The sequence below is a fragment of the Durio zibethinus genome, chromosome 1 (genome assembly GCF_047325235.1).
Source record: "Durio zibethinus cultivar Kanyao isolate XHJ-2024 chromosome 1, ASM4732523v1, whole genome shotgun sequence".
Taxonomy (NCBI): domain Eukaryota; kingdom Viridiplantae; phylum Streptophyta; class Magnoliopsida; order Malvales; family Malvaceae; genus Durio; species Durio zibethinus.
In genome coordinates this window covers 2,311,771-2,326,918 of record NC_143162.1, presented here as the reverse complement: position 1 = coordinate 2,326,918, position 15,148 = coordinate 2,311,771, and the positions used below count along the sequence as shown (strand labels likewise).

General features: G+C 29.4%; 2 protein-coding genes across 2 annotated transcripts; one reads left to right on the top strand and one right to left on the bottom strand.

The window, feature by feature from the left end:
• Positions 1-322: 322 nt before the first annotated feature.
• On the bottom strand, positions 323-6,136 carry LOC111286923 (akuammiline synthase 2-like). Its single transcript, XM_089768820.1, has 5 exons — positions 5,935-6,136; positions 4,210-4,333; positions 4,030-4,124; positions 1,159-1,783; positions 323-1,124 (listed from the first exon to the last, which is right to left on the bottom strand). The coding sequence occupies exons 1-5, from the start codon at positions 6,134-6,136 to the stop codon at positions 323-325; spliced, it is 1,848 nt and encodes a 615-aa protein (XP_089624946.1).
• A 4,525-nt stretch (positions 6,137-10,661) lies between these two features.
• On the top strand, positions 10,662-14,982 carry LOC111311602 (lipid phosphate phosphatase delta-like). Its single transcript, XM_022911120.2, has 8 exons — positions 10,662-10,991; positions 11,191-11,286; positions 11,371-11,445; positions 11,568-11,698; positions 12,101-12,204; positions 12,292-12,420; positions 12,820-12,935; positions 14,291-14,982. Exons 1-8 carry the CDS (start codon positions 10,830-10,832, stop codon positions 14,699-14,701), a joined length of 1,224 nt encoding a protein of 407 aa, XP_022766855.1. The 5' UTR covers positions 10,662-10,829; the 3' UTR covers positions 14,702-14,982.
• Positions 14,983-15,148: the final 166 nt, after the last annotated feature.

The window sequence follows — 15,148 nt, the reverse complement described above, 5'->3', positions numbered from 1 at the left end:
AACATAAAATTATTGCTAAAAAACATAAAAGCCACTAATTAAGTATGCATCATACATGACCAAAGAACAGCTCGCTTAGGGTCCATTTAGAGCTCAATTGGAAGACTTTCACCGTATTGAAAGATGTGTTTTATGATTGAGATCTTCCGTACGTGAAAGCCCCACAATCGGCTGCCAAATGGACCGTTATTCAACAACAATATTATTAATTAACAGAGCTACGACTTTGTCCTGTAATGGTGTGAAATTTTGATTTTTTTTTTCTTGGATGATTGAATTTCCATTCATATCCAAAGAAGCAGGGAAAAACCTCACATGAAACTTATTGAGGATTTGAAGAGCCAAATGCAAGGAACTCGGGATGATTTTCCAGTATAGCCATATTTTTTTTCTCTGAAGTAATCCATGCTTCTATTGCCTTGCTTTGCGCAATCTCTTTGAGAAAGGTGGTTTTAGCATGCCCACTGCTGCTTCTCCCTGGGACACCAAGCAAACTTGGGTTTCCCCATCCACAGTCAACTTCTTGAAACCCAAAATTCAACCAACTAGCGAAAGAATAGAATTCCATGTCTCCTTCGGAGGCAAATTCTGCTGACAGATCATTTAGTTTCTCGCTTATGAATTTGACACCTTCACCACTTTGTAGACGAGTCAAGTGATCCCCCTTGAAAGTCTCAAGTCCTTCCTTCACTAGATAAGCCAATTGTTGTAACTCTATGTCGTTCTCAGCTGAGTTATAGGCAGAAATTGAGTACCAAAACACATTTCCAATGGCATAATCTGGCAACTGTGGCTCTAGTCTTCGCCGTATGTTAACTGCATAGGCACACAGAGATGGCCTTGAAATTCTAGATGCTGATCTAGAAGCCAACATGGAATATTTCCATATGAATGCAGTCGGTGGTTGGACTCGTGTAGGATGCCCAAGATTTTTGCTTCTCACTTTGCTCTTTAGAGTGTCAATAGATATTTCATCGAACGCAAATCTTCTCGTCTTGCGCCTGCCTTCACTAAACCATATGCCTTTTATCAAAGACAAAGTGTTTGATGGCATGCTATCCACTGCAGGAAAGAGTTGTGAAGCTACCGTAAACAAATCCGGACCGGGTATTTCACCATTAGACCTCGAGAAAAGCTGTCCAACTTCTAAAGAAAGCAGATGCGGTGCATGCATCAACTATCTTGTGGGAAGTACAAACAGCTACTGCTATTCCACCACAATTAAAGATGTTAACTTGAACAGTTAGCAGTGGCGCTGTTAGGTCTGGAAGATAGCAGAAGGGTTTGGATGGAAGCAGCTGGTTCAGTTCATCTACTAATTTGGCGCGTTGAAGGTAATCAGATAAACAACAGTTTACCCGAGTTTCAATGTATGGCACACCCTCGTCATAAGAATCAATGCAAAGGTTGTCCCTAGGCCTGCCAGATAAAGGGTAAAAATGATTCAAGGTTTTAGAAAGAGATGTTTTCAATTGGTCTGAAATTCGGGCACTGTTGGAACTTGGAACTGGAATCACTCGAGTGGGTTTGGGAGTAGAAGAAGTTGGAACATAAGATGGTGGAATGAGTTGGTCTAGAAATGAGAGCTTAAGTGGCTTTAGAAGATGAAGTACTTCCTGGGAAGATGGTTTAACAGTTTGTCTTGAAGTAACACGAACTTCGGCCATGGTGATCCTTCTGCTAAACAAAAGTGTATATGCTCTTTGGCTGCTATAGGCTAAAGTTGTAAAACTTCGCTTGAGACGATGAAACAGATGATTGAGCAGGTATTTATAGTTAACAACTAAGGACGAATTGTCAAACTAATATGCTATAAGCTGCATTCGAGTCAAGAAGTGACGGTTCCATTAAAAGACAGAAAGGAAGCAGCAAACCTAGTTCTATCTCAGTATTTTATAACCATGAGATTAATTTTAATAAAATTAAAAAAATAATAAAAATATTATAATTATAATTTAAAAAATTCATAAAAAAAGTTATGTAGAATGAATTTTATTATAGTTAACATTTAGATTTAATTAATGATATAATAAATTCAATTATATTGTATTAAAAATATAATAAAATTTAAATTTCCACTTACTCATTAAAATAATTAAAAATATACACTAAAAAGAATATATATATATATTCCAAATTTCCTCTAAAATTTTTTTAATATAATTGGTTAACACGTCCACTTTATCAATAAATATAGCTTTTTTTGTATGTACGAAAAGTTCAAAGTTTAATGGAGAATTTTTTTTAATAAATTCTGGAGCTTAGTTAATTGTTCTTAAGAGGGATAATAACTACTAGACATATAAAAAAGTGTACACCTAGTAACTCCAACCAATCCCATATAAATCATTTATTTTCTAAAAATAAATGGCATTAAAAAATAATTTAAAAAATTAAAAAATAGAGGGGTGTATGGCTTAACAACTCCCACCTTTATAAATCATTTCAATTTTTTTTTAAAAAATAAATGACATAAAAAAATTTTTAAAATAAAGTGGACTTTAGTTCTTCTACTCCCATCAATCCTATTTAAATTATTTCATTTGTTGGATGAATTTTTTAAATATTTAATACAAACAATTCAATAAAAAATGTAAATAATGTTTCAAAAAAAAGCAAAAAAAAAAAAAAAGAAAGATGAAATGGCATGTAATAAGGTAAAATATTTTATTTGTGATTGATGCGAGGTTTAATAGATAATAGGCTTTATTCTTTAGAAGAAAGTGGGACACTTTATATGCATTAATAAATTTTTTTAAAAAAAGTAAAGAAATGTTAAAAGAAAAGAAGCTAAAACTAAGACATGACAATTTTTTTGCTCATTTATATTTTTTCTCATTTTAATTTATTTTCTATTAATATATTCTATCGAGTATTTTAGTCACCAAAACAATTAATACATGTCAAAACATCAATCCAAATTCTCTCTTGTTTTTTCTTTTGTAAGAATTTATATTTAATGTATTATCTGTATATAAATTTTATATTATATTAAAGAATTAAATGATGTCATATTATTAATAAAATAAATAAGATGATGTCATTAATAAAATGGGTAGATTTAAAAAAATATTATTTTTTATATATTTATTTTAAAAATTAATATTTATTTAATAATATTATCTAATTTATTAATAATATATAAAATTTATACGATGATAATATATCTAACATAAACTCTTTTTCTAATTAGCTGTTGCGTCTAACCTAGGCCCATTGGATCAGATCATGCCTCCAGTGCAGCTCCAATTTAACGCTTTTAATTTCATTTCGTACTACTTCAAGTATTTGGATAATAAATATCCGCATGTTTACATCCATTTATCTGAAAATTTAAGATAGAGGGAAAGGCGTTCCTTTTTTTTTTTTTTGTAAACATTTAAGATTATAATATAGGGACGAAAATGTCTTCATACTTAGGCTGCGATTGATTAATGAAAATATATATTTTTTTAATTTTTAATTTTTAAAAATAATTTTTATTTCTTATTTTTTGAATTTAAAAAAACATATTTAGCACATAAAATAAAAATTATAAAAATATGTTTGGTATCTTTATTTTTATAATTAAAATAAATTACTTTAAGAGAATTTAACCATATAAAACATTCAAAACTTAAACGTTACATAATATGATAATATAATGGGCAAAACATTATACAAAAAATTAGGAAAAAAATCAAGTTTACTAATTAAAATATATCGATTCATCCAGATCAAATGTAACATTAGTAACATCAACCCTTTTTGGAACAATGCTTGTTTAGGTTCTAGATGAATCATTAAATGATTATAAAACACTATCATTTCGATGAGAAATATTAAGCATAAAGATAGATGAATACTTTTCATCGTATTAAAGTAATATAGATAAATCATTAAATGATTTATATTGCTGTAATGTTAATTATATATAAAAAGATGAAATAATCTTTCTAATAATAATGGATAGCAAAATCCAAAATTATCACTCAAAATTCATAAATTCACTCGTATCTCAAAACCAAAACCCTAGTTTCACCAAAAAACCAGCCTTCAACGCTGCAGCACTGCTTATCGGAGTATTGGCCGGACTTTCAATTTTCGCCAGAGAAGGTGTTGGGGAGATTCCAATGTATTTGTGCCTTGGAGACAACACAACCACAAACAACTTCTAGCCTTGCTCATAATGACCCTTAGCTCCATTAATGAAATATTAATGGCCTTGACTTTTTGAGCTTAACGTTGGTTTTGCCATCTTTCTGCCTTACAATTGGGTTTAAGGTATTGTAGCTTGCATAAGCCTCCTTAGTCACTTGTAGCATTGAGTCTTTGCCATCATCATATTCCCACACTAACAAAAACACCAAAAAGGAATTAGAAAAACTCAAGCAAAACAATCCCATAAAGTGAAGTGCATCGTCGTATTAAAACTCAGAAAAAATAGATTTATTATTAAGAGAGTCGCCAATGCAAAAATGGGAATTTTCAGCCCATTTGTTGAGAAAGTCTAATTCAGAGAATGGGATCTTCCAAGTGTCTGTCTCCCACCAACTAAGATTTCTCTTGCATTTGTAAAGCTTACAAATAGAAACAAAAGCACAAAATAAGTTAAGCCTCGTTGGAAAAACGGCCATGGGAAATCATATTTTGTAAAAGCTGAGCAGAAATAGCAGTCGAGGAAGTGAAACAAATTTGGGTAAAACTCCTGTAGAAAAGAGAGAAGTGAAATAAGTTTTCGTGGAGCAATCTCTTCGAAACTAGGACCTTTGTCCCAAAATTGGAAAAAAAATCTCGTATTTTTATATTCTCCATTTCTTTTAAATGTTTCCAAGTTGAAAATAATTTTTTTTATATTCTCTAAATTTAGTCTATTTTTATTTTCGTTTTTCAAAAGACAATTTTTGTTTTTTTAACCAAACAAGTTTTTTCATTCATTCTCTATTTTTTATGAAAAAAAAAAAAAATAGAGATATTTTAACGAACCAAATATACGCTTTATTTTTTATTTTGAATTTTTATTTAAATATGTTCAAATAATTTCAAATTTAAATATAATAAACTAATTAATAATTAATTAATTAAAAACTAAATAAATACATATACAAATTATTTATTTGATATATTTCTTTTTTTAAAAAAAAATTATCTATTCTCGAATCTTATATCTTAAACTTATTTGATTGAAAAAGATATTATACATATAAATTCTTTCGAATTTGTAACTTTCAAACATCAATTTTAAAAACATGTCAATTGATTCAAAAATCAATTGGCATTTATTTGATATATCTCTAAAAAGCAAATAATTTAAAATTTTTACTATAATTCTATAATTATACAATTACAATTAAAAATTATGTAAGAGTTTATCACTTATAAGTATGAACTCCATATATAATTTTGATAGATTCTATATAATTTTAAATTGTGATTGGTTAATTATGCTAAGAGTTCTTAACATCATTTTTTTTTTCACTACAACCCACCTATCACTATTATAGTAATTTTAATGTCATTTCTAAACACTTATCACACTATTGATTTTAATATATTATTACAATAATTAATCTCACTTCTATCGTTATTTTTATCTTACTATCTATTTAAATGAATCTTAATAAACACGAAAGTATAGTAAAAAATTTAAAATAAAAAATATATATTAAAAATATATAATATTATTTATTAATATATTATATTAATAGTATATTATTTATGAATTAACATTATTTATTTATTAATATAATATTATTTATAAGTAAAATTATTTTTAAAAATATTGATAAATAATTTTACTTATTAAACAGTTCTTTTCGTAAAATATCTTTTCTTTTAAGATAATTTTAAAAAAATTGAACTTATTTTTTGTTGACCAATAAATTATTTTTTGTTAATCAAATAAATTTTTATTAAATAAATATCTAAAAATACAAAAATTATTTTTTACAAAACATAAGGAGCGATAAAGTGGTGGAATGAGAGCTTGGATGGCTTTAGAAGTCGAACTTCCTCGGAACGTGGTTGAATAGTTCCCCTTCAAGTAACACAAAGTTCCGTCTTCGTGATAATTATTTTTTGCAATAAAAGTGTACATAAAATTGTTGCAAACACATTTCTTATAGCTTGTATATGTTCTATCGGTATGATTATTCATCTCGGCAGTGATTTTAGGCTACTATTTAATACTATAGTAAAAGATAATTTCCAACATCTGTGTCTAACCCCCAAAAAAAATTTTTTTTAAGCAACCAAACCAATTTTCTCTAGAATATTTCAATCGAAAAGAATTGGTCCTATTTTTCTTAGAAAAAAAAAAAGAAATTAGGCTCCAATAACAATGGAAATGGTGAAGAAACTGCCAGATTCTATCATATAATATTCAACCTAAATTTGACAGGTCTGGCTTCATGTGATGGCAGCTGACCTAATTGCCAGAGTCCCCAAAACTTGAATTAACGAAAAAAAAAAAAAAACACTTTTAGAAGCCCAAATTAATATCAAAATCAAGACTACATAAACAAAGTTATAGATGGAAAAATCTGATGTAATTATCATTGTTTTATATTAACTAAACAAGGGTGCAATAGGACCGTTGCTTGACATGAAACAATTAACTTGGACGGTCAGCATTTTCTTTCCTCCCCCTTTGATTAAGAGGCCATCAATGTTTGGTCAAAATTGAATGGCGTCAACAAACACTCCTCTAATTGTTTTAAGTTTTTAACTAACCTAAGAGACCCTTTTATTTTAACTTTTAAGTATGTTGAAATTTATGATTCATTAAGTCACAGAAAATTCACTTTAACATGATTAATACGATGATATAGTATAAAAATAATAAAATAAAATAATTTAAAATTTTATAAAAATTATGTGTTTAACATAAAGTCGATTGAATTTGAGTTTTATGAATATAAAATCGTATTAGATTTAAAACAAATAAAAATTTGTTTTGATCTGATTTGTTGTCATCCTAGCATAAGGGAAATGTTTTTTTTTTTTTTTTTTTTTTTTTTTTTTTTTTTTACTTTTAAGATTGTAATATAGGGACGAAAATGTCATGATACTTAACTTTTGTTTTTTTATTTTGAATTTTTATTTAAAAATATTAAAATAATTTTCAAAATTAAATATAATAAATAAAATTTGTATGATTATATAATAAATTATATAATAATTAATTAATTAAAAACTAAATAAATACATATAAAAATTATTTATTTGATATATTTTTTCTTTTTTTTAATTGTCATTTATTCTCAAACATTATATATTAAACTTATTTGGTTGAAAATGATATTACATGTATAAACTCTTTTAAACTCGCAACCTTTAAACGTGAATTTTAAAAGCATGTCACTTGATCCAAAGATTAGTAGGCATTTATTTGATATATTTTTAAAAAGTAAATAATTTAAATTTTTTATTATATACAAACTTTACTATAATATCTTTAAGAGTATTTTACGTACAATTATTTTTATTACAATTTCATAATTATTCAATCACAATTAAAATTTATGTAAAAGTTTATCACTTATAAAAATGAGCTTCATATAAACTTTTAATAGATCCCGTACAATTTAAATTATGATTGATTAATTAATATTACAATTATTATAAATAATAAACTCCCAATGTCCTTAATGTCATTTTTTTTCACTATAATTCACCTATTATTATTATAGTAATTTTAATATTATTTTTAAATATATATCTTACAATTGATTTTAATATCATTATTACAATAATTAATTTTAGTTTTATGGTTATTTTATCTCATTCCTTATTCAAATGAATCCTTAATAAACACAAAAGTATAGTCAAAAATTAAAAATAATATATATATATATATATATATTTAACGTTAACTCTGCCCCGTGTACCATGGCTGAAAATTATAGTCCAAATCTCAAAATTTTGCTATAACGAATATTAATTATCTCTCCCGTCAACTCCACAAAGAGTAGAATTACTTTCAATCGTACCATGAGTTGTCGCAACTCTAAAACAAGCACATCCCTGTCTCCAAGGACATAAACCTGCCTAGTTCTAATGAACTAGTACTAAAACCTTGGATAAACAGTGACAAACCTTGGATTTTGGATTAATAAATTATCATCAGCCTTTCATAAAGAGGAAAACAAATTGAGATTACAGTTATTTATGAACCCACTAGTTGAGGCATATACTGTTGGGTATGAAGGGTAGCGAAAGGGTTCGCAGGGAAGCAATTGATTTAGTTTTTCTAATTATTCGATTTTTTGTTTATTTATGATTTTTTAATGTTCGATAATTATTTTAGATATTAATTAATTTAAAATTTAATCATTCAAATCTTATAAAAAAAATAAAATTTTTCAACGTTTATTTTTTTTATTCATAAAATTTAAAATTAAAATTTATTTTAAAAAATCGAGTTGCTTAATCACTTGGATAAACAGTAAGTTGGATAAGGTTATATATTCAGATAAGCAGCCATCTACTCGAGCTTCAATGTATGGCACTTCCTCATTAAGATCAAGGGTAAAATTGGTTCAAGGTTCTGTGAGAGTGACTTTTTCAATCGAGCCGAGATTTGAGCGCGTCGAAATACGAATCAGTAGCTCGGGTATAGAAGAAAATGGCTGGAACATAAATTGATGGAATGAGTTGGTCCGATTTTTCTAAAAAAACAAGAAAAGAAATTAGGCTCGAGGAACAATAGAAATGGTGAAGAAACTGCCAGATTCTATCATATAACATTCAACCCGAAATTGACTGGTCTGGCTTCATCGTAATGGCAGCTGAACTAATTGCCAGAGTCCCCAAAACTTGAATTAACATTAAAAAAAAAAAAAAACTCAGTTTTGGAAGCCCAAATTAATGTCTAAATCAAGATTACATAAACAAAGTTTTAGTTGGAAAAATCTGATGTAATTGTTTTGTTTTATATGAACTAAACAAGGGTGCAATAGGGCCCATTGCTTGCAATGAAAACAATGAACTTGGATGGTCAACAGTTTCTTTCCTTCCCCTTTGATTTAGATGCCACCAATATTTGGTCAAAATTGAATGGCGTCAACAAACACTCCTCTAATTGTTTTGAATTTTTAACCAACCTAACAGTCCTTTTATTTTAACTTTTAAGAATGGTTGAAATTTATGATTCATTAACTCACCGAAAATTCATTTTAATGTGATTATTTAAAATATAATACGATGATATAATATAAAATAATAAAATAATTTAAAATAAAATAAAAAATTATATATTTAATAAAAATAATATTTTATATTTTTTATATTTATATAAATTATAATGCATAATTTTTATGTAAAATATAACATAAATATATAAATCATTAATATTTTATGTAATACTAATATGCGAATTGTCAAGTTTTATCTATGTTATATCTAACCAACTTTTTGTTATAGGTTAGTTTTCGTTTTCAAAATTAGATTAATTTTTTTTTACAAAAGAATTTGTAATTTAAAAATAGGAGAAAGTGTAAAAATATTAGAATTTAAATTTTAAATTTATCAGATATCATTTTTTAAAAATAATTATATAAATAAATTAAATTAAAATTTTGATTCAAATTAAATTAATCTTTAATAAAACAATCTTTCTAATAAAAAAGAAGACAAATTTGGTCAAATTCTTTAACTTAGCTAGCCACCATGATAAATGCTATTAATAGTCATAAATATTATTTAACAATCTATCATACGCAATAATCCACCTTTAAAAAATTGAAAAAACATTGTTGTAACGTAAAGATTAATAAATTAAGTGAATAACATAGTCTTTAGCATTATCTCGTTTCCTACTTCATTTTCGTACATGAGAGATAAGATAAAACATACATAGGCATATGCTTTAAGTATTTTTAATTTTCTAAAATTACATTGTGCTTGTTGAAATTTATAAAAATTATAAAAGAAATCCATAAATAAATAGAACTTTTGATGCGTTTCATTATATATTTTTTTAATTACATCAAAAAGATAAAGTCTTAATACAAATAAAAAAAATTAATTCGAAATTAAGTTCTTTATGTTTTCTCAAACAATTTTAATTATTAAATTAAAGGCTTGAGGACCATTCTATTATGTTTTTCACCTTAAGAAGAGTGAATATTTTTCAATCAATTAAAATGCAAAATATTAGAAATCTTAAAATAAATAAATTTCATCAACAATAATGTGATTTATTAATTAAACTTGAACGTAATTTTTATTTTTAATAATTAAAATTAATTTTAATAATTTTAAATATCAAATAAATAATCTTTAATTAAAACGTTTTAATCAATTGAGTTAATTAAAGAAAGCGTTAAAAGGAAAAAAAAAATCCAAATGCCATTATTAACACAAGCAAACACATAAATACCTAGGGAACGAAGGACATGGGAGTTGGCTAAACCGGCAACAGCTTATTGTCTTTAAGGTTGACTAATTTAATGGGAACCTAAAAGGTGGAATCAAGCATGCAATGCTCCATGTCAAATGTGTGGTCTTAACTTTTTTTTAGTTGTTTAGAATGTTCACCCGTGTTATTGCTGACCGTTCTCACTGCCAGCCAAAGTCCAACAAAGCTATGGACCCAATAGAAAATTCTCTTTTTTTTTTTTTTAAAGAACAAAATTTGAACCAAATTATTAATTAGCTCACTTTCTTTCTTTTTTTTTGGTGAGGGGAAAATTGAAAACAACAAAATTTAGCCAATTTCTGCCTAAGTTTCCTCGCCAAGGCCAAGTCTTTCTAATAGTTTGAAAGTTCAAAACTTTGGATTGTTTTGGTTTGTTTATTCTTCTGATCGCACGTTTGTAGGAGGGGAAACAAAGAGAAGGAGAGATTGAATGGAGACTGTTGCAGTGTGGCAAGGATTGGCTTTATCTGGAATTTTTTCATGGATTGTAATAACTTCATATTTCAATGTAACCAAAAAGATTAGATCTTTGCTACAACCTTGGGTGGCTCACCATGTTGTAACGGGCACTTCAATCATCCTCAAGATCCAGGTTTGGAACGAAATAAACAATACCCAGATTGTCATTTTTTTTCTTTGATCATTTGGGTTTTTCTATTTTTGTTGGTTGTCATTTTTTTTCTTTGATCATCTGGGTTTTTCTATTTTTGTTGGTTTTTAAGCTTTTTCTGGGTGAGTTTTTTTTTTTTTTTTTTGGTTTGGCGGTTTTATTTTTATTCTTTTTTTGGCAGAAATATCAGCATAAATTCTGGGATGCTCTCTTCTCTGGGTTGTCCTGTGTAGTTTCTGTGCCCTTTTACACTGCCTTCCTTCCCTTGCTTTTCTGGGTATGTATCTGTCTCTCTTTCTCTTTGTGGTTAGTTTTGATTTGTAATTGTTCTCATCGGGTATTTCTTTTATGATGTTTCCAGAGCGGGCATGGAAAATTGGCTAGGCAGATGACCCTGTTGATGGCTTTCTGTGATTATTTAGGGAACTGCATAAAGGTTTTTTTTTCTTTTTTTTCCCCTCCTTGCATGGTTTTATCATTTCTTTGGTGGTAATGTTTTCAATGAAGTCTTTAAGCTAATATTTTATTTGGTTTCTGCTTGATGGTCTGTGTTTTTAGGATGTGGTGTCAGCTCCTAGACCCAGTTGCCCTCCCGTTAGAAGGATAACAGCCACAAAAGATGAAGAAGAGAATGCCTTGGAATATGGATTGCCTTCTTCTCATACTCTCAACACAGTATGCTTATCAGGGTATTAAAGTTTCCTATTTACATAAACCTTTTGATCTACTGCTGTTCTAGCTCATATGATTCATATTTTATCAAAACATCATTAGAAATAATTATTGAGACGAAAGTCTTCAAGGATATCTGCCAGGTGTGAGTGTTACTTCTTATTAACCCTTCAATATTTGTCAAGAAACCCCTCAACAATCTGGGAACATAGCAGATATATTGTTGTTGGCAACCTCATAATCCTCATGTGTTGATAGGACAGGTAAACAAGGAAAACTAAAAGAAAAATCATGGGTCTGATGGGTTGCCAATCATTTACAACAAATTAAGTACTCTTATATATTTACTTGTCAATTCATCAGTCGGTATTTTCTTGAGAATTGAAATTAATACTAAATTATTATGCTTTTGCATCCAGATACCTTCTATACTATGTTCTATCCTACACACAGAGTGAAGGTGCTTGCGTGAAACTTCCTGCAATCACCCTTGGTTGCTTGCTTGTGGCCCTTATTGGTTTTGGTAAGTTTAATTGTTTTAAAAAATTCTTGATAGTACTCTTAGCATTCCTTATTGCAAATGTTTAACCGAATTTTGTTTCCTTGGTAGGAAGGATCTACCTTGGTATGCACAGCTTGATTGATATCGTTGGTGGTCTTGCTATTGGATTGGTGATTCTTGCAATGTGGCTAACAGTTCATGAATATGCAGATGGCTTTATTGTCTCTGGACAAAATGGTAAGTAAACCTATTGTTGGCACATTTGTGCTTTCAGCAGGTTGAATCGTTATTAATCCAATTACATGAATAGGGATCTAAAACAAGTATAGATTTTTTTTCCTGGTAGGGATAAGAACTCCATTTGATAGAGTGATCTTTGTAGGAAGAGACATTTTACGGAGGTTGAGTTGTAGTTCCTGTAAAGATGGGGACTTTTAGGGGTAGTTAAGTCAAGTCTTCGATTTCCCTGCCCTCAGTTCTGTTGATTAAAATGACCAATGGCTTTTTAGGTTACAAAGTACAATTGTTAATCTAAATCTTGAAACAAAATATATACTCCCGGTTCTAGTTGAATATTTGAATGTTGAAGCATAATACACGCTTTCAATATTTTTATGCTTACTTTTCCTGTTGCAGTTACATCCTTTTGGGCTGCCCTGAGCTTCCTCTTACTTTTTGCTTATCCCACTCCTGAGCTTCCAACTCCAAGTTTTGAGTATCATGCTGCCTTCAATGGTGTTGCATTTGGAATTGTAAGTAATTGATCATCCGCATAGCATTGAAACAATTCTTAGCCACTTTCTGTTATCACCAGGACTGTTATAGTGAATGCATCTTTCACTTATTACTGTCTCTAATAATTAATTAACATTATTGAATGCATAGAGTTAAGATCATAGCCATAGGCACAGAAAACAAGGAATTGATATTTGTGAGATGCATTGTTTTCATTTAAGAAAGTACGAAACATGTATCGGTCTCTGGTGAAAAACTATATTATCCTGTTTTAATAAGTTAGCTGCTGTTGCTTGTGCGGTGAAAATGTCAGAGTTGGTCTGTACTGTTTTGTGTCACATCATTTGCTTATACAAACTTCATGCTTGACAAACAACTGATAACCTTGACATCTATGGTTAGGATTAGAGGTATTTAGAGGTGATTATTAGATGTTATAGGGGTGGTTTCAGGGTATATAATAGCTTATGGAATTACCATATTAGACTCTTTATCTATTGAGTACAATCATAGTTAGCTTTGGTTTTTCAAATTCTTTTAGGAACTTAGGATTTGCGTGATTTAGCACAACAAAGAGAATTTCCCTTTGCTTCCCTCTGGAAAGCCTCTGATTAGATGGAAAATCAAAAGTTTTCACAGTTTTATTGCTCTCCTAACTTAGGGGAATGCTGGTTGTTGTGTCAAAGAAAATTTCTGAAGCTTTCAAATCATTTAGAAGATTCATCTGGAGTAATTATAAGCGAGGGTTCTGCATTTTGACAAATATGATTAGAATGAATAAAATAGATATCAGCATATATGACAACATAGAAAAGATGGACCAAATGCCGTGGGTAGAAGTTATGAAAGTATGTGGTGGGTGTTTTTAAAAAATCTGTGCCTTATTTTTGGTATAGAATGTGGTTATGGAGATAGCATTCATTTTTCTATGAAATGCTTCCTATTCAACCTAGTGTATTAACTTTAGATCAATTTACTGGGTAACGGGACCTTCATCTGGGTGGCATTGCATTCAGTTCTTCCATTCCATAGGCAGTTAAGCACAATACCTTGTAGACGAAATAGATCAAATGATCAACTACTCTACTAACATCATAATTAATGCCTTTGTATTTATAGGAACTCACTCAAAATTACTCATAGCAGTGCAAAGACGTGCATGTTACTTGATAAGTGAGCATCATTTATTCAGATAATATAAATATCTCTTGTTTAATAAATGCCATTATATAGAAACAAAAGTTTGTCATTCCTATTTGCATTACCAAAGAAAATATATAGATCCCTCCCCTCTTTCAACTGCACCCAACAGAGACAAAAGATTATGCTTTTAACATTCATCCATATAACCTAAAGTGGTAATGTCAACCAGGTTGCTGGGATTCAGCAGACGTACCACCAGTTCCACCATGAAGCAGTTCCACGAATATTTACCTCGCAACTGACAATCCTTGCTTTTTTGGGTAGAATGCTTGTTGGGATACCAACAATCCTGATTGTCAAGTTCTGTAGCAAGGCGCTTGCAAAATGGATTCTTCCCGTAGTATCAAATACGTTGGGTATCCCAATAAAATCAACCAGCTATATCCCCATGCTTAAAGGTTCAGCTACTGAGAAGAAATCCAGTGAGATTAAGCAATCAGGTTATATCCATAAGATGTTATTTTTCTCTCGCCAAGATTTATTTGACGTCGACACAGGCATTAGATTCATTCAATATGCAGGCCTTGCATGGTCCGTGGTCGACCTCGTCCCAACTCTCTTCTCTTACCTGAGATTGTGATGCTTGTCCTTGGTAGTACATGATTAGCATGTTTTAATGCTGCAGGCAGCTAATCTGTGAATCGTATTTTTGTTTAGTACTGAACTCTCCATTTTTTAATGTGTTAATGAAATGGTCCCAAAGGGCACGTCCAAGCGGTTAGAGCTTAAAACTTCATCTTGGAGATCTGGAATTCTCATATAGGGCTGGAGAGGACTACCTCCCATTGTGTAGTTCAATATTCCATGTAAGATTAAAAATGAAAAATCATCTGTAATTATAAGGTCCAATTTAAAGTTAAATTTATTGGTGACTGACAGGAAATATCATGCTCCGAACTCTGAGGGAGGGCATATTTTTGGTACTAGGGGGAGGGATCCTGCTTGAACTCAATTATAGGGTACTCAACCATTGTTAAATGAGATCATTCTAGCAAAATCCCCAGTCCCATTCTATGATTTATCCGTG